The sequence below is a fragment of the Bufo bufo genome, chromosome 6 (assembly GCF_905171765.1).
Source record: "Bufo bufo chromosome 6, aBufBuf1.1, whole genome shotgun sequence".
In the NCBI taxonomy this organism is placed as follows: domain Eukaryota; kingdom Metazoa; phylum Chordata; class Amphibia; order Anura; family Bufonidae; genus Bufo; species Bufo bufo.
The window spans coordinates 247,563,031-247,582,152 of record NC_053394.1 but is presented as its reverse complement, the minus strand read 5'-3'; the positions used below and the strand labels follow the sequence as shown (position 1 = coordinate 247,582,152).

The 19,122-nt window shown below is 40.6% G+C and overlaps 1 protein-coding gene across 3 annotated transcripts in view; it reads left to right on the top strand.

The window, feature by feature from the left end:
- The window catches only part of CCSER2 (coiled-coil serine rich protein 2), a 186,295-nt gene extending 169,876 nt beyond the window's left edge, over nucleotides 1–16,419 (top strand). Inside the window, exons 10-11 of one of the 3 annotated variants that reach the window (XM_040434594.1) lie at nucleotides 12,801–13,871; nucleotides 13,935–16,419. In XM_040434594.1, coding sequence (XP_040290528.1) covers nucleotides 12,801–13,868 — 1,068 coding nt within the window. In that variant the 3' untranslated portion in view covers nucleotides 13,869–13,871; nucleotides 13,935–16,419. Of the gene's footprint in view, nucleotides 1–12,800; nucleotides 13,875–13,934 lie in introns of those variants that run through there. The other 2 variants (XM_040434593.1, XM_040434595.1) reach the window with 2 other exon arrangements.
- The last annotated feature ends 2,703 nt before the right edge of the window (nucleotides 16,420–19,122 follow it).

Genomic DNA, 19,122 nt, shown 5'->3' with positions numbered 1-19,122 from the left:
GGTCATGGTGTAATGTCATCAACGTCTGTCTTTGACCTGGGGTCCCCACTGATGCTGTGAAGGAAGGAGCAATAGTGCACTCATAATGGACTTAGTCCTTTTGTCTCCTCTCCTTGGTAGCTTTGGCTGAGCAGAGATTCAAAGTTCTGGAAATCTGCGGGTAGAGCAGGAGTCCAGGTGGGTACCAGGGCCCCATCATTTAAAGCTCTAAAGCATTTTGGGGTTCCAGCTCACAGACACACAATGATGTAAATGTAAGCTAAATCGAAATTACGTGAGAGCCATAATAGATATAAAGATATATATAGAGAGAGAGATCATGAGATACAGTCAGATTGCATCGCTTTATGTTCTTTGGATGTATACAACACCTATTCCTCTATATGGCCAAGTGCACACCGACCATTTCTCTTGCGATCTGGCAGCGGCGGTATTTTACCCTACCGGTCAGAGGAATCATGTTAGAAAAAAAGAGTCGTAAGAAATCCCATTCGCACATGGCGACCCTGAGTGCACGTGATACAAAAATGCAATGCGACAGCACCCTGCAAACATTGAATATATGGATTATAATTTTTACTATGCTCCATTCACTATATAAAGTTCTTAGCAAATATATCAGTCATTTGTGTCCATCCACCATGAGTGGACATGTTGCAATGTTTTTTTTTTCAAACTACAGCATGCCTTATGCTTTGATATTTGCAGCAAATTTCCCGAAATGAAAAACTGGACTATAAAAACAATAGTCGAGATTTACTAATGTGCATGCTCGTAGAATCTGTCTTACAAGTGGTGCAGGTTTGTACATTGTTTACCTTGACTTGCTCGAAAAGGGCATAGGGCTGGAGTGGGAAGGGGTGACCTAAATGTAACTTGAAGTAGGACAACCAATAGTTGGTATAGAGTCAGAGAAAAGTGTCCATCCCTGCTCCACATTTATCATCCAGGGATAACTGGGCAGATCCAGACAGACCATCCTTAGTTTTGGTTGAACTTCTGTAAAATCACTGATTTGAACAAGCAGTTTAAGTCGTTTCTGACAACAGGTACTTCGGTTTCAGCGAATAAATCAAATTATTTGTGGGATGAAAAGTTGTATTAATTTTATTTTTACTATACCTTCATTATAATCTCTTCAAGATCTCCAATTGTTGTCATTCTATAGGAATCTTGATCCTTTCATGATCTCCTATTGCTGTCATTCCCTAATGACCATTTTTACTTTGAGTGGATAAACCCCTGACCTATAATGGCATCATAGGTCCTTGGCTTGTAACAGCAGCTCTGATAAATGACTATAATGTGTTCTGTACCTGTAATGAGTGACTACAGGAGAGCTCATGGAAAACTATTGGGAGTTCATATAGTGGATAGTTGTGTAATGTTACATTATACAAAAACACAGAAAACCAGACTAATATGTGCACATTACTGGGCCTATATGCTGTGTGTATTTACCATCCGCTCTGTAAAAATAGCCTTTTGATATTTAAGGGTTTGCAGGATTTTCTTTTTTTTTACTAATGACTTATCCTCATCAGTATCTGATCGATGGGAGTCAGACACCCTGGACCCCTGCCGATCAGCTTTTTTTGAGGAGGCAGCAGCTGATCGAGCACAGCGCCCTACATTGTATAGTGGCTGTGCTTGGCATTGCACTCAGCCCCATTTACTTGAATGGGGCTGAACTGCTCCTACCTAGGCCATTTGACACATGAATGTGTCGTCACTCAGCCTAGAAAAAGTAGAGAGAAGGCCACTGCGCTCACAGGAGCTCTGCCCACTCAAACAGCTGATCCAAAGGGGTCCTGGTTCTCAGACCCCACCGATCAGATACTGATTATCTATCTTGAGGATAGGTCATCAGTAAGAAAATCTCAGAAAACCCCTTTAATGAAAAGGGCATCTTAATTTTAGCAAAACTTTTGATATCTCATAGAGACATATCAAAAGTTTCAGTCAGTGGAGGTCTGAGCACCAAGACCCCCACTCATTGCTAGAATGTGGCGAGAGAAGTGTGCGGAGGACAGAATTGAGATGGGCCTATAAACTTCTAAAGAGCCTGTTTCCTGCAGCGAGGAGAGAGAGTGTGATATGCGTGCTCGGTTATAGCGATCGGTGCGAGTCTCAGACCCCCACCAATCTAAACTTTTGATATGTCTATATGTACAGTATCTCAGCATCGGGGGTGGTGATAGGGAGGCTCGTCCCTGCCTGCCATTCGCTCCCTTCCCTGACACTGGATGTTTTCATCTGTGTGCAGGGACAAGCAGAAGCGGTGGTGCGGATACCACGAGCGGCGCCGGGAGCGGGGTAAGTATATTAACTATGAGGGACCCGGCACATGGAGGGGATGTTTCAGAAATCGGATAACCTCTTTAATGGCTGTGTCTGAGTTATTTTGAGGGCACACCAAATCTACACTGTTATACAAGCTGTACACTGACTACTTTATAGTGTATCAAGGTGTCCTATCTTCAGTGTTGTCCCATGAAAAGATATAATAAAATATTTATAAAAATGTGAGGGGTGTACTCACTTTTCTGAGATGCTGGAAATAGATAGATGGATACAGTATTACAGCCTTTTGTTGTCCCAAGGCCACATGGTCACATTGAATCATTACAAAGGGCTGCTGTAAATCATCTGACACATTAAACGTGATGTCTGAGATAAAAAAAATAATTATAAAATAGACGCGGTAAAATTATACTCGCCGTCCCCAACCCCCTCCATTTCAGCGCTGCTGGTCCTATACTCCCCACTGCTGCATCTATATACATTTTTTTGTTGCAGTGATGATGTGACCGTAAACTACAGATGAGAACGGCAGACAATCGCTGTCCTTAGCAATATGTTGAGTCCTGTGACTGCTCACATGAGATATGCAGACACATCAATGCTTTATTTAGAAGTGAGTTTTTTATTATTATTATTATTATAACACTATACTTGCCGTTTTGCCATGAGTGTCTAAAAGAGTTCAAGAGGGGCCTGGATGTATTTCTGGGGTGTAATAATATCACAGTTTAGGCTACTTTCACATTTGCGGGAGTGTGATCCGGCAAGCAGTTCCATCGTCGGAACTGCCTGCCGGATCCGCCGATCTGAATGTGACTGAAGGCATTTGTGAGACGCATCCGGATGCGGATCCGTCTCACAAATGCATTGCAAGAACGGATCCGTCTCTCCGCTTGTCATGCGGACAGACGGATCCGTCTTGTATCTTTTTTCACACTTTTACCGGTCTGCGCATGCGCAGACCGGAAGGACAGATCCAGCATTCTGGTATTTTGAATGCCGGATCCGGCACTAATACATTCCTATGGGGAAAAATGTTGGCTCCGACATTCAGGCAAGTCTTCAGTTTTTTTCGCCGGAGATAAAACCGTAGCATGCCACAGTGGATCTGCTCCCAGGGTGTCCCGCAAGAACAGTATCGTGATGTTCCTTGATGTGTTGTAGTTCCGAAGGGACAAACAACTTTCCTGGAGGACAGGAATCAGGTGTCTCTCCCTGGGCCTCCAACACCTCTGCCTCAAGTTCAGGATAAAGGGCAGATACAACCACCCCATAAGCCAATATTGGAGCAGGATCCTCCGAATCACCCCCGCCCCCGGGAAAGCTTCACGTTTTTAATCCCAGAACAATAAGTGGCAATGAAATTAAATCTAGTAAAAAACAACGACCATCTGGCCTGCCTTGGGTTCAGACGTTTAACAGTCTGCAAATAGGCCAGATTTATGTGATCAGTAATTACCATAACTGGATGAATTGCTCCTTCCAACCAATGATGCCACTCTTCAAAAGCCAATTTATTGGGCAACAACTCTCTATTACATCATAATTTCTGAAAAAAGCACAAGGGCGCCATTGGCTAGGAGAAGAACCCTGCGACAAGACTGCTCCAACCCCTACCTCTGATGCGTCAACTTCCACAATAAATGGTTGCGACACATCCAGTTGCACCAGATTAGGAGCAGAAGCAAAACATTCCTTTATTGCTGAAAAAGCATGCAGTGCTTCTTCAGACCAGACTGAGAAATCCGCGCCTTTCGTAGTCCTATCAGTTAATGTTTTAACAGTTGAGTAATTCAAGATAAATTTACGGTAGTAGTTGGTGAACCCCAAAAATCACATGAGTATCTTCAGGTCGATCCCAGTCCAACACAGCATGGACTTTTTCCGGATCCATCCGAAAACCCGAAGATAAGAGTAGGTACCCCAGGAATTGCACTTCAGGGACCGCAAATACACACTTCTCCATTTTGGCTTACAATTTATTCTCTCTTAGGATCTGTAAGACCTGTCTCACGTGATCCTTATGCGTCTCCATATCAGGGGAATACATTTTAAATATCATCTAGATAAACCACCACAAATCTGCCCACCAGATGATGAAAGATGTCATTGATTATGTGTTGAAAAACCGCAGGAGCATTAGACAAACCAAAAGACATGACCAGATTCTCAAAATGACCTTCAGGAGTATTAAAGGCTGTTTTCCATTCGTCCCCTTCGTTGACTCTGATCAGATTATATGCCCCCCTCAAATCCAACTTGGAGAACACCTTGGCGCCGACAATCTGATTGAGTAAATCTGGGATCAAAGGAAGGGGATAGGGATCACTGATAGTGATGCGATTTAAGCTCATGGAAGTCCAAACCTGGCCTAAGAGTTCCATCCTTTTTTTTTTTTTAACAAAGAAGAACCCTGCCGCCATTGGTGATTTGGATGATCTAATATGACCTTTAGCCAAACTCTCATGATATACTCTCGCATGACTACTCTTTCGGGTTCAGAAAAATTATACAGCCGAGACTTTGGCAATCTATCTCCGGGAATAAGGTTGACGGGGCAATCAAACTCCCGATGAGGATGCAACTCCTGGTCTCCACCCTTAGAGAATACATCAGAAAAAATCCAAAAGGAAAGGAGGTAACATTTTAGTAGTTACAACAGAAAGCGACGTGCTAAGACAGTTGTCAAGGCAGAAATCACTCTAATCGAGAATCTGTCTCGCTTGCCAATCGATAGTAGAGTTATGTTTGGTTAACCATGGTAAACCTTACACCAGAGGAGCAGGCAAACCCTCCAGCACAAAATATGAAATGGATTGAATATGAGAATCTCCCACCTTTAGTCGAATGTCCTGCACCATTTGAGACAAACACTTTTGAGAGAGAGGGGCGGAATCAATCGCAAACACAGAAATATTTAATATTTATTTGCGTGAAATGCCAAGGTGTCCTTCAGGTTCTCAGACAGTCCTTGACAAAATTGACTACGGAGAGCTGGGTCATTCCACCACGTATCAATTTCCCACCTCCTAAATTCAGAGCAATAGGACTCAGCTGAACGCTCTCCCTGCCGCAAGCAACACAACTTAGATTCGGCCAGGATCATTGTAGATAAGTCCCAGAGCTTTAAAAAATTCATCTACCGACCGGAGGGATTGTGAACCAGTCGGCAAAGAGAAAGCCCACGACTGAGCATCACCTTTCAGCAACAAATTAATAATCCCCACTCTCTGACTCTCGTCCCCAGAAGAGCTAGGACGCAGTCTGAAATATAATTTGCACGATTCCCTGAACCGAACAAAGTTGTCACTTCCCCCAGAAACTGTATCCGGGAGAGCAACCTTTGGTCCAGGGCAGGCCTGGTTCCCGCTGCCGGAACGCACCGCCTGTGGTCTCTGAAATTGTGCAACGGCCGTGTGGAGGTCATCCACCTCCAAAGACAGCCCCTGCATACAATCGACCAGTGCAGAAACAGTATCCATAGCTGCACTGATAAAACAAAGGATAACGGTTATGGGCGGTTGATAATGTCACAGGTTAAGGGAAAGGGAAAACACCAAATACACACCACAACGAATAGACCACAAACTAGGCTTTAAAAGCTAAGCAAAGAGGGATGGTGACCTCCTAGTAATCCCTAGGCCTTTTCATAACTCCTGCCAGTATGAGCAGATCCTGATGGTGGAAATACTCAACGTTTTGGTCCCCGAGCCACTTAGTTATCACTTTTTGCCTTATGGCACGGTGCTCCATTGTGTTGGAAAATTCATTGTTCTTCACCAAACTGTTGTTGGATTGTTGGAAGAAGTTGCTGTTGGAGGGTGTTTTGGTACCATTCTTTATTCATGGCTGTGTTTTTGGGTAAAATTGTGAGTGAGCCCACTCCCTTGGATGAGAAGCAACCCCACACATGAATGGTCTCAGGATGCTTTACTGTTGGCATGACACAGGACTAATGGTAGCGCTCACCTTTTCTTCTTTGGTCAAGCCTTTTTCCAGATGCCCCAAACAATCGGAAAGAGGCTTCATCGGAGAATATGACTTTGCCCCAGTCCTCAGCAGTCCATTCACCAAACTTTCTGCATAAGATCAATCTGTCCCTGATGTTTTTTTTGGAGAGAAGTGGCTTCTTTGCTGCCCTTCTTGACACCAGGCCATCTTCCAAAAGTCTTCGCCTCACTGTGCGTGCAGATGCACTCACACCTGCCTGCTGCCATTCCTGAGCAAGCTCTGCACAGGTGGCACTCCGATCCCGCAGCTGAATCCTCTTTAGGAGACGATCCTGGCGCTTGCTGGACTTTCTTGGACGCCCTGAAGCATCCTTAACAAGAATTGAACATCTTTCCTTGAAGATCTTGATGATCCTATAAATTGTTGATTGAGGTGCAATCTTAGTAGCCACAATATCCTTGCCTGTGAAGCCATTTTTATGGAACGTAATGATGGCTGCACGCGTTTCTTTGCAGGTCACCATGGTTAACAATGGAAGAACAATGATTTCAAGCATCACCCTCCTTTTAACATGTCAAGTCTGCCATTTTAACCCAATCAGCCTGACATAATGATCTCCAGCCTTGTGCTCGTCAACATTCTCACCTGAGTTAACAAGACGATACTGAAATGATCTCAGCAGGTCCTTTAATGACAGCAATGAAATGCAGTGTAAAGGTTTTTTTCGGATTAAGTTAATTTTCATGGCAAAGAAGGACTATGCAATTCATCTGATCACTCTTCATAACATTCTGGAGTATATGCAAATTGCTATTATAAAAACTTAAGCAGCAACTTTTCCAATTTCCAATATTTATATAATTCTCAAAACTTTTGGCCACGACTGTACTGTTCTAAATAGACACTGCTGCAGTGAAATATGGTACTATATATCTCTTGACAGCAAATTGTATATTCTGAAGTTGTACAGTATATAGAATCAGGGCAGCAGTCTTATGCAAGCATAGATATGTTATAAAGTGGTACATGGCAGCAGTCATAGGACATTGGATCAGAGCATATATACTAGTACTGATATTACACTATATAAAGTACCTGGGTAGCAGGATCTACAAATTGTATGAACTGCCCTAATTATGGGATGATCACATCTGCATTGGAGACTCCGTTCGGGGCTTCTGTCACATGTTCTACCAAAAAGAGTGGCCTCCCCTCTCTCCCCCTGGCAGCTGAAGGCATCTGTATTGGTCCCATCTTCATATGTGCCTGCATTGCTGAGAAAAATAATGTTTTAATGTATGCAAATGGACCTCTAGGAGCAACAGGGGCGTTGACGTTACACCTAGAGGCTCTGCCCTCTCTGCATCTACCGTGCCCTCACCATTTTGATTGACCGGGTCAGGCAGCGAAAACACCAGAACACCTGGCCCTGACCTCTTAAAGTCATTGAAAGTGCAGGGGCTGCGGCAGTTGCAGAAAGAGCTGATCCTCTAGAAGTAAAGGTATTGCCCCCGTTGCTCCTAGAGGCTCATTTGCATATAATGAAAACATCCTTTTTCTCAGCCATGCAGGCACATATGAACATGGGACCAACACAGATGCCTTCAGCTGACAAGCGCACATGCAACAGGTCAGCCACTTTCATAGGTACAAATCTGCTGACAGATTCCCTTTAAGAATGGCTGAGATCTTTTATAATGAAACAAAGCGGAGACCATTAGGCTGCTTTCACACATAGGATTTGGCTGACGTTTTTTTTGCCTGCACTTTATTTTTAGTGGCATTTTTGTACCTAAATTTTTTTGTGGGAAAAATGCCAGGTTCAGATGTTAGCTGAAGGTCTGTGGGAAATAGCAAATGCAGGACAGGCAAGTATTATTTTGCCGATTTTGCCATTTTTGTTAATTAGGTGACATGTTTTTTTTTTTCTTTCTGGCTTTTTTTCTGACATTTTGACATCTCCTTTATAGGGAAAAAACAGATTTTAAAAATTGCAAGTGTTCAAGCATATGGACCTAGATTTACTAATCGTACAGATGGAGAAAGCTTAGACAGGCTGTGTAGACCTGCCCTACATTTATCACAGTGGTTCAGGCACAATGGTAAATGTGGTGCGGGCAATGAGTTTTCTCTGACTCTATGCCAACCACTGGTTGTCTTACTTTGAGACAGATTAATGACTAGGGTTGAGCAAACCTCTGGAAGTTCGGGTTCGGCTAAACTTCAGGTCAAAGTGGACCCGAACTTCACTTTATTATTTTCCGTTATAACGGAAAATAATAGCATTCTTCAGAATGCTAAATAAAATGTCTATTGAGGGGTTAAAAATAAATAAATAAATAAACTCACCTCATCCACTTGATTGCGCAGCCGGTATCTTCTTTTCTTCAGGACCTGTAAAAGGACCTGAGGTGACGTCACCATGCTCACCACGTGACGTCACCTCAGAGAAAAAGTCCGGGTACCTGAACTCGCAAAGTTCGGTACGAACCCGAACTTTGCAGTTCGGATTCGCTCAATTGTAATAATGACGCATCTTGAGCTCCGCTCCTTTCCCACATTTCTCCATCCCTTGTCAAACTTGTCTGAAAAAAGTGTAGAAACCCTTTTTTAGTACCACTTTTTAAACAGATTTTGGCGCAGACAAATCTAGGCCACTATTTAAGAAAAAAAAGCCAGCTAATAACGCTTGCACTATTGATGGCTTTTTTATGTGAACAGGGACCCCTAGGCTAAATACTAAAGAGATGTGTTGATGGCTAATTTTGTATCTCACTTTGAGTTTGGAAACTGGCTACTCTAATCATAACCTGCCTTGTTATTAGTGTAAATTTAATTCATTTTTCTTCCTAGACTATTAATATTTAGCTCACACACAAGCATAATCCAAATAGCGAATTCAATAAAAAAAATTATTTGAGTCGATCTTATAACATGAGGGAGTTTTGTTTATGGATTGTGATAAAATTGTCTTTAGTCTACTGGTCAGAACCAAGGAAGTTACAAGACAATTGGGTTATTTACAAAATGTGTACACCAAACGTACAAAAGTTCAATTTTTTTTTTACTGGTTATTCCTAAAGTAGGTGGAACTTAGAATATGGGGTGGGACCACCTCCAACACATTTACTATAATTTACGACAGAAAACCGATGTAAGTTATGACTGAAATGTAGGCCAGTTCCTTGCCATAGTTGTCTCTGATCCCGGTAATTTAACCCCTCATATACGGGGCTCCCATCAGTTGGCTATGAGCTGAGCGCTGCGATTGGCCAGCGCTACAGCATAGGCGAAAGAGATGCCGGCAGGTTCCCCTGGGTGGAGCCTAACTATGAACATACCGGAGGCTATAACCGGAGAACGGGGCGGCGCCCGGGGATAACAGTAAGTGCAGGGGGATCCCTGGGCGCCGCTCTACACGTCTGTATAGTCAGTTTAGATACTTTATTCTGGTGAAAGGTCCTCTTTAACAAGAAGCCTGTCAAAATCCCATAGACTGCAATAGTATTCCCTTTCAGTCTATGGTACAAGCGATCAGAAGATGACATGTGTAAGTCTCTAAGGAGACTAAAAATTACAATAAAAAAAAGTTACAAATATAAAACCTAAAAATAATCCCCAATTTTGCATATAAAATAAACAGTAAGAAATAAACATTGTTATCACCATGTACAAACTATTAAAATATAACAATACATATCATGCGCAGTGAACGCCATAGTAGATATACAGTATATTGAAATGGCCATTTTGCTGACACTTGTAGTTTTATTCCGGCAGCCTCTCGGCGTGCGCTGTCGTGCCTCGCCAGAACTCCGTCTCCATTATAGTCAATGGGGACGGAGCGGCAGTCCGGAGGCACACGGTCACTAGCGGCAGGACGGATCCGACAGGCTGTTCACCCGGTGGAACAGCCTGCCAGAGGTCCGTGCCGCTAGTGTAAAAGTAGCCTTAGATCACCTTGCCACCCCCAATGAAAAGTGATCAAAAAGTCATATATACCCCAGAGTTGGTATCACAAATCATATACAGTTCACCTCAGAATCAGTATTGCTGTAATTGTACTGGCAGAATAAAGTTGTCATTTTTAACACACAGTGAATGCCATAAAAACAATTATTTTTTTTTATTTTTTTTCACCCCACAGAATTTTTTTTAACAATTTTTCCTACACAAGTTTGGCAAATTAAATGGTACCATTAGAAAAAAAATTGCCCTGCAACAAAATAAGCCATAATATGGCTATGTGAGTGGAGCATTTAAAAGTTGGCTCTTGGAATGTAGGAAAGAAAAAACAAAAGCACATAAATTTAATTGATTTTGTAAAGTATTTCTCAAATTATATCTCAACTGTTATACATATTTGTTGAAATAATTATTGCCAAAATCCCTTAGCAAAAAACATTTGTGTCACAATAGGGACCATGGGATTGAACAGGGCAAGGAGGATCAATGCATGAAGCTACAAGTAATAATGGAAGATGGCTCCTACTGCTGGGCTAAATTATAATAGCACATACAAGCAAAAAGGTGGCAATATGCATAGAGCTAGGACAGGGCTGGCCAACCTGAGGCTCTCCAGCTGTTGCAAAACTACAACTCCCAGCATGCCTAGACTGCTTACAGCTATCAGCCTACAGCAGGGCATGGTGGGAAATGTAGTTTTACAACAGCTGGAGAGCTGCAGGTTGGCCAGCCCTGAGCTAGGAGGTCTTGATTAGTGAAAATGATTTTGTTTTAGCAAAAATGGGACTGGATTCATACAGTGCAAAAAACCATTGATTGCTTTTATACAGTCAAGAGTCAAGGTACCACTGATGGTATTACCAATAAGCCAATATGTCCTATTAGTCCATCTCTCTGCAATAAATGGATATATATCGTTAAAATGTATTTATAGTTATGCTGTATTTTTCACACCATAAGATTCACATTTACTGAAAAGATAGATGTTGTTAGGTGTTGGTGTAAGTTGTAGTGGTATAGTGATGAAAAAAATCACTATGTTTGGAAAAACATGGCTGCTTTCTTGTGAAAACAATACCACTCCATGGGTGGTTTCTGGTATTGTAGCTCTGCTCCATTGGAGTCAAGAGTACTGAACTAAAATACCGCACACAACCTGTGGACAGGGGATCTGCTGTTTTTTGAAGAACGCAGCCATATTTTTCTGATCCTGAACAACCCCTTTAAAACATAACCTTTGAATATATTTCATGTGCCAGGCCGAAATGTTCCACTGGTGCCAAATTGTTTGAGTTGTTTCCTTTTAAAGGGAGTCTGTCATCAGCATTTCACGTTTGTAACCCTTCTCATAGCTTTCAAGCATGATTACAGTTAATAAAAACGTTACCTTTAGCATCAATCCTGGACTTATAAAACCGTCAAAAAACATCTTTGTAACATATGCAAATGAGGGCTCGCAAGTGCCCAGGGGCGGTGTTACGCTCGTAGGTGCCCTGCTAGCTCAGCCTTTTCTTCGCTTCCCCCCGCCCCTTCCTTCCCTCTGACCGCCTATCTACTAACTTGTTGTTTTGCCGAGATCCCACGCCTGCGCACTCAGTCCGTCCGCTTTCCTCAGCACATCCTGCGCCAGATGGACCGCCTCCTTTGTTGTTTTTTCGCGCCGTTAGCCGGCGCATGCGCAATAGTTACTGTGATGCCGTACAAGGAATGGGCATCGCAGTGCGCATGCGCCGGCCGACAGACTGAGTGCGCAGGCGCGGGATCTCGGCGAAACAACAAGTTAGTAGATAGGCGGTCAGAGGGAAAGGATGGGCGGGGGGAAGCGAAGAAAAGGCTGAGCTAGCAGGGCACCTACGAGCGTAACGCCGCCCCTGGGCACTTGCGAACCCTCATTTGCATATGCTACAAAGATGTTTTTTGACGGTTTTATAAATCCAGGATTGATGCTAAAGGTAACGTTTTTATTAACTGTAAGCATGCTTGAAACCTATGGGAAGGGTTACAAACATGAAATGCTGATGACAGACTCCCTTTAAAGTCATTTCAAGTCTTTATAATCTAAGCTACCATACTACAAAAATCGATAAGTCTGATGAAGTGATCTAATAAGTTCCCAAAGTCTACAGGAGTTTCTCTACCCCTGGGTTACATATTGTCATACACTTTGCACTTATACATATAACTAGTAATTTCATAGATTCTTATTTGCCCTGTGGCAGCTAATCAATTTTAGGGCACTTAGCATCAAATACTCTTTCACTGCTTGCTGAAAAAATGTTTTATCTATATAGATTTCACCTTGCGTGTGAGTTATTTTGATGGAATGCCATTTTTAATGGACAACATGTGCATGTTTCGAATTTCCTATTAGCATGTATTTTTATGTATAACCAGACATTTTGACTTATAATAATGAAAATCTTATACTATATTAAGCTATTTGATTTGTCTGTGCATGTAAAATGAATTGTATATTTTGCACATATGTAAGTACTGATGTAAGAAAACTTTATACATTTTAAAATCTATATCTTTTTATGCCTTCTTAAATAATATTCTGATATTTTTGTCTTGTGCAGCCTCAAATACTACAGCGTTCCATCAGCAGCCCCAATTCTACAGACCACACCTCGGGAAAATTAATAGCACATCCACATGCAGAGCTCCAAAATATACCTAAAGACCACACCCACCATCTTGTTCCTTATTGTCAACAAGGAGATGGTGGAACTAGAATTGAAGTTCCTGAAAAAGAACTGAGTGATCTTTTGAGTAAGCGGTTGAAGATAGACGATGTAGATGACAATCCTGAACAATGTAAAAAAGAAGCTGATAGTAACAATCAAGAACAGCTTGATGATAAAAACTTAAGACCACAAGAACAACTTGATAATAACAAAAATATAAGACCACAAGAAGTTTTGAATGGTCCAACACCTTTTCCAGTTAATATAAAGAAGGACGTAAAGTCAAAAGCTAATGTAAACTCTGCTGCACCAGTGCCTGGAGAGATTTTGAAGTCAAGAACGTTACATCTTCCGAAACCCAAAATGCACAGTGCTTTGTCACAGAAAGGAGTTACCAATTCCAATTACCAAGTCTCTTCAAACCCCTCTTCAAAAGAGACTCAGATGTTGAATATGGTTTCAAGTCGTTCTTTGAGCGGGTCATCAAATGACTCCCAAAATATGGTACAGAAAAGTCAGCCAACAGTACATAATGATCCTTCATTACATCAGCCGCCTAAACAAGTGATTTCTGATTCATCTTGTCCTGTTCACTCCCAGTCACGTATTACAATGTCGGGCACAAGGCAGTTAAATCTCAACCCTTTACCATCAGTCAATAATAGCAAGTTGTCCTCTGAAGTAGCTCTACCATCTGAAATCCAAGTTCCTACATCTGAAACCTCAAAACCAGTAAGCAGATTAATGCCCAAGGGCTCTTCGCTCAGACCCCCAAGTAACCTTAAGAAACCAAATAGTTCCAAGGCTGATGCATCAAGTGAACATCAGAAGTCTCCAGTTAAATTTTCACCTGCAGTCATCACAAGGCCACTAAGCAATAAAAGAGATAGTCTGCAAGAAAATGTTGAAAGCTTAGTCCCAAAGAGACAATCACGTCTCCCACAACCAAAGGCACATTAAAAAAAAAACAATATATATATATATATATATATATATATATATATTTATATATATATTTATATATATATATATATATAATTATATGCGTTAAAGTTCTTTTAAGGAAAAATAAAGAATTCCTTGTCCATTGAAACTTTTTGTTCTAAGGCTTTAATGCGCATCTGTCAATGTTGTAATTACACATAACCCCATATGGATTGATTAATTTATTTTTTTACTTTGGTTTCGACCTTGGGGTAGTAATCCATTTACTGTTATGTTATGTTCCCTCCTATGTAGGTTAAATAATTATTTTAATAATTATTTTCTTATTTGATGGCCTTTTTTGTGTTAATTTTTTCTACAATTAAAATCTGGATAAGACATATTTAGTTAGACATGTCCTGTTTGCTGTAAATTACATAAGAACCCTCTCTCTTTATATTTACAACCTTTTAAGCTTGCTTTGCCACATTTCATCTATTCAATCTTTGCTCGCAGATTTCAACAACCTGGTACTAAAGCCTACATTATTCCATAACGCAACAGCTTATCATATATGTATAAGTAATGTATAGTTTTCTGTCCGTTGTACATTGTCTTTTGCCTTTTTAAGTGCTATGCAAGTATGTAACTTATTTATCTAATTATTGAAGAGTATAAATTGTATTTATTGCATCAAGGTTAGCTTTTTGCACATTGCCCTTACAATTTTTTTTTACAATTGAATAACACAAAGTATTTCTACACAATCTACTATACACATTTGAGTCTGTATATTGATGTCAAGCCATTGACTGTATCTACACATGCACATACCATGAATGTGGCATTTCAGTTAAGGGGTTCTCCAGGATGATAAAAAAATGGCTGCTTTCTCCCCAAAACAGCACCTCACCTGTCCACAGGTTGTGTGTGGTATTGCAGCTCAGCTCCATCGAAGTGAAGTAATACCATACACAACCTGTGGACAGGTGTGGTGGTGTTTTTGGAAGAAAGCCGCCAACTTATTGTAGTCCTGGAGAACCCCTTTAATTCGGGCTGTAATATGCATTTTTATTAATTAACATGTGGACTAAAATTGCACAATTTCAGAGGGCTTTGGTAGTATTAGCTCAGCTACATTAACAAAACCTATCCGTTAGCACATGTTTTTAGCATTGAATTACTGCAAATATGTCTAAGATATTATGGAAAAACCTGGAAACATGCAGATTAGTTTATGTATTCCTGAATGTAACTGTTTTTCTGTTACACAACAGTAATTTACTTTCAATTGCCAAACCATATATGCCCTTTAAGTAGAAGCAGGTGAAGATACTGCATTGCACAATCAAAGCATCAGATTATTTTGGAACACCTTAGCACCTTTGGCTTGACGCCCCGTCACCAGGCTCATTTATGAACACGCCTGTGCATTTGCTAAATTATATAGGTCTATATTTAATCTATTGGTTTAATAGTATGTGTTATGACAATTTTAATGTGTTTCTAGTAGTAATGTGGGCACTTCATCATTAGAGAGAATTTTCCATGCTTCCATGAGAATAGTTGAGGTTAGTTAAAGGCCAGAATGAACCTATAATCATGCATCATTGGTTGACTCTTTCCAAAGCACCGCTTTGCTAAGCAACAGCAAGTTAAAGAAGGGCATGAAAGTGATTGTCCAACTTTTTAGAACCATCTGAATCTTAGAGCCACCTGTCTGTGCTGGTTCATTTCTTAAAGGGGTTCTCTGGGCTTTTAGTATTGGTGACCTATCTTTTGGCGGGGTTTGGCGCCCCCTCCGATCAGCTGTATGAGGAGATGTCACACACGGTATGCACGCGCCATCTCCCCTCTCTCTTCCTGCTCTCTGCTCCTTTGCCATAAACAGGACGACAGAAGGGAGACGGCACATGAGCGTGCCTTCTCTTCATAGAGCTTATGGGTGTCAGACCCCCGCTGAACTGATATTGATGACCAATCCTGAGGGTAGGTCATCAATATTAAAAGCCAGGAGAACCCCTTTAATATATTTTTATTGCAGTGCAAGGGATTTGCCGATCTGTATTGAAAAAACAAATATTCCAGTTGCTATAAAGTAAAATATTACCATTTTGGCTGCTTGCAACTTGGAAGCAGAAATACATATTATTTTACTATTGAGTACAATATATAGACAGTATGTAGTAAACGCCTAAGCTCTTTTAACAGGCAACTGTAGGAATATATAATTTTATATGTTATCCATTTGGCAATGCAAGAAATATTACGGTATTAAAGGGATTGTCTAACTTCAACAAATGGCATTTATCATATACAGAAAGTTAATACTAGCCACTTACTAATGTATTGTGATTTGTCCATATTGCTTTCTTTGCTGGCTTGATTCATTTTTCCATCACTTTATACACTGCTCGTTTCCAGGGTTTACGACCACCCTGCAATCCAGCAGCGGTGGTCATGCTTGCACTTTATTATTGCAAAAGGCGCTGGTCTTTCTGTAGGCTTGGATCACGGGAGTGCACATAGGCCGTCACTTGTCCTATAGTGTTCAAGCATGGCGACTGCTGTTGGATTGCAGGGTGGTCATAACCATGGAAACAAGTGTATAATGTGATGGGAAAAATGTATAAAGCCAGCAAAGGAGGCAATCTGGACAATCACAAGTGTCTTGTATTAACTTTGTCTACAGGATAAATGCCATTTGCTGAAGTGAGAAAACCCCCTTAAATGGCACAGAGTTTTGGACCTAAAAACCCCATGGTGAGAAAAGGTGAAAATGAATTTTAAGTTGGCTTTTAAGGGTGGCACAAGAACAGTAGTGGTCAATGTAACATTGTATTGTTGAGGACACTACTCGGTGACTCAACCGTTCCTTCATCATCCAGTGCAAATGACTCCAAGGGAAATGACAATATAACTTAGGTTACATCCACATCTGCAGTTGTAATAGGTAATAAAGGTATTTTGTTCCAGCAGAATATCGTAATTGTCGTATCCAGCATATGCCAACACCAACAGATTATATTGAATGGGATCCATTGGGCATCGGCAGAGTACGGCAATTCCAGTATCCTGTTCCTGTTCCTGTGCCAGAACAGAATACTACAGTTACAACCACAGATGTGGACACAGCCTTACTCTAGTTTATTCTCACCAAAACTATTTAGCAGAATGAGATTGAAGCCCCTGATTTGTTACAGGCATTGTGATTTGAATCCAATCTTCATGTGTAGTAGGGAGTAGCTTATTTGGTATTAATGTGATGAAGATCAAAACTGGTGTAGAGGAAAACTGTCTCAGTTGCCCATAGCAACCAATCAGATTCCACCTTTCATTTTTCAGAGGCCCTCTGGAAAATGAAAGGTGAAATCTGATTGGTTGCTACGGGCAACTAAGCCAGTTTTTCTTTACACCAGTTTGATAAATCCTCCCCCTATATGTTTACATATGGATGATTTATCTAGAGAAGTGAAATTCTTTAACTGTGAGAACAGTTATATATTTTGCTCGGTTTTCCTAGAAGTGAAAGGTTTGCTGCTAAATGTAATCAGTAGTGCTTGATTTCTACCTGTACCAGAATCATTGCCCGACGCTGTATGGCCAGTTATTAAAAAAATATTAGTGACAATCTGTTACTATACTTTTTCTGTTACTAATAAATTTGTTTAGCCATTTTATGCTAGATCCTGCTCTTATCTCCTTGAGGCCTGATCCGTTTTTACTCATTTTTTTGGAGTGCCAGTCTACAGTATTTAAGCTTACTTAGTTACGTCAGCTTAGTTATGGCTGTACATATATTAACACAAACCATGTTTAAATTAATAATTATCATAGATGACCAGTTAAACTACAGTAAAATATTTTACCTGGGTTGCTATGTGTATTTCACCGTCAATGTAATAAAACTGACATCTAAACATTGAGTCTCTCATAGTTTTCGAACAAAACATGGTTACTTTTATATACATTGTCACCGGTTTTAGTCACATTAGCAAAACCACTGTTTACAACCGTTATGTAGGTGCTATCATAAGACTGACATTAGAATTTACCAAAATGTGTATTTTGGACCATATAGATACCCATATTGGAGGAATGGCTCATTTTGATGTCTGTAGTTCATAGGAGCCATGGAGTAAAATGGCTAGCTGTGCCTAAATATTTCCTTTACATTTTCCCTTGCTAATCCATATTTATTTTTAAAATGCATGATATTTGCTAAACTGTCTTGTATTCAAGAATAACTGTCCTGGAAACACTACTGGATTTTATGGAGACATGGGAAAGAATAAAGCCAGTCAATGTGGAGACAATTTTGGCAATGATTACCTCCTGGCAGAATATGCCTGATATTTGTTTCCCTTTACACCGGGAACAGTAGGTGGGCCCCCCATACACATTAGAATCTTGGATGATCTTCCAAAATCAGTGTGCTCCACCGGCATTCATATTTATAGTCAGTGCATAGCTATAGAATTAGAAGAGGCAAGGCAAAGGAAAGTGGTATATGATCGCGTGCCTTTGACTAGACTCAATATTATGGTTTGTCACTCTCAGATGTGTCATCCTTGGTGACCCAGCCCTATCAAGTGTTTACAGAAAGTTGGTTTTGAAGTAATCCATTAATGATCTACTAGGCTACTACAGAATTTACTGACACTATTCTAATATTTTGTGCAATATCTTTAATAAAGAAAGGAAATCTAAACTACTGTACCATGTGTAGAGAAACAAGAAGTTAAGATGGGGGGGGGGGGAAACTATATGCACTTTAAATGAGCTTTACTGCTTGAAGTTGTGCCTAAAATTATCAACCTGCCTCCTGTTGTTTGGCTTTCTTTCCATGTACAAATAATAAAAATGTACTTGTTTTATAATTGCTGTGTCTAATTTGTCTTTAAAAAGTAAAATAAATATCACATCTTTGTAACATATGTTTCTTACTTATTCATGCACTTAAACTGAGACCTACACTCCCCTTACAGATGACCAAGTAAATGAGATATTACCATATTTACCCTCCATCCTTATTGAAAAAGTGATCTCATGCACACCTCTACATCAGTTTTTACTTACGATTATTGAAGATGAAGGACCATTAGAAGCCTTCAATGAAGTCTTACTTTAGCATTCATACATAGGATCATTGAAACATTTCCCACATGGGGCTTATGGACATTGCTATGCACAATTTGAATGTGCAGATATGTGGTGAGTGCTCGGGCAGGGAGGTTTTTGGTTTAACTACTAAGGACAAAGGTAGCCCATTAATCTGGGTTCGAAGCCT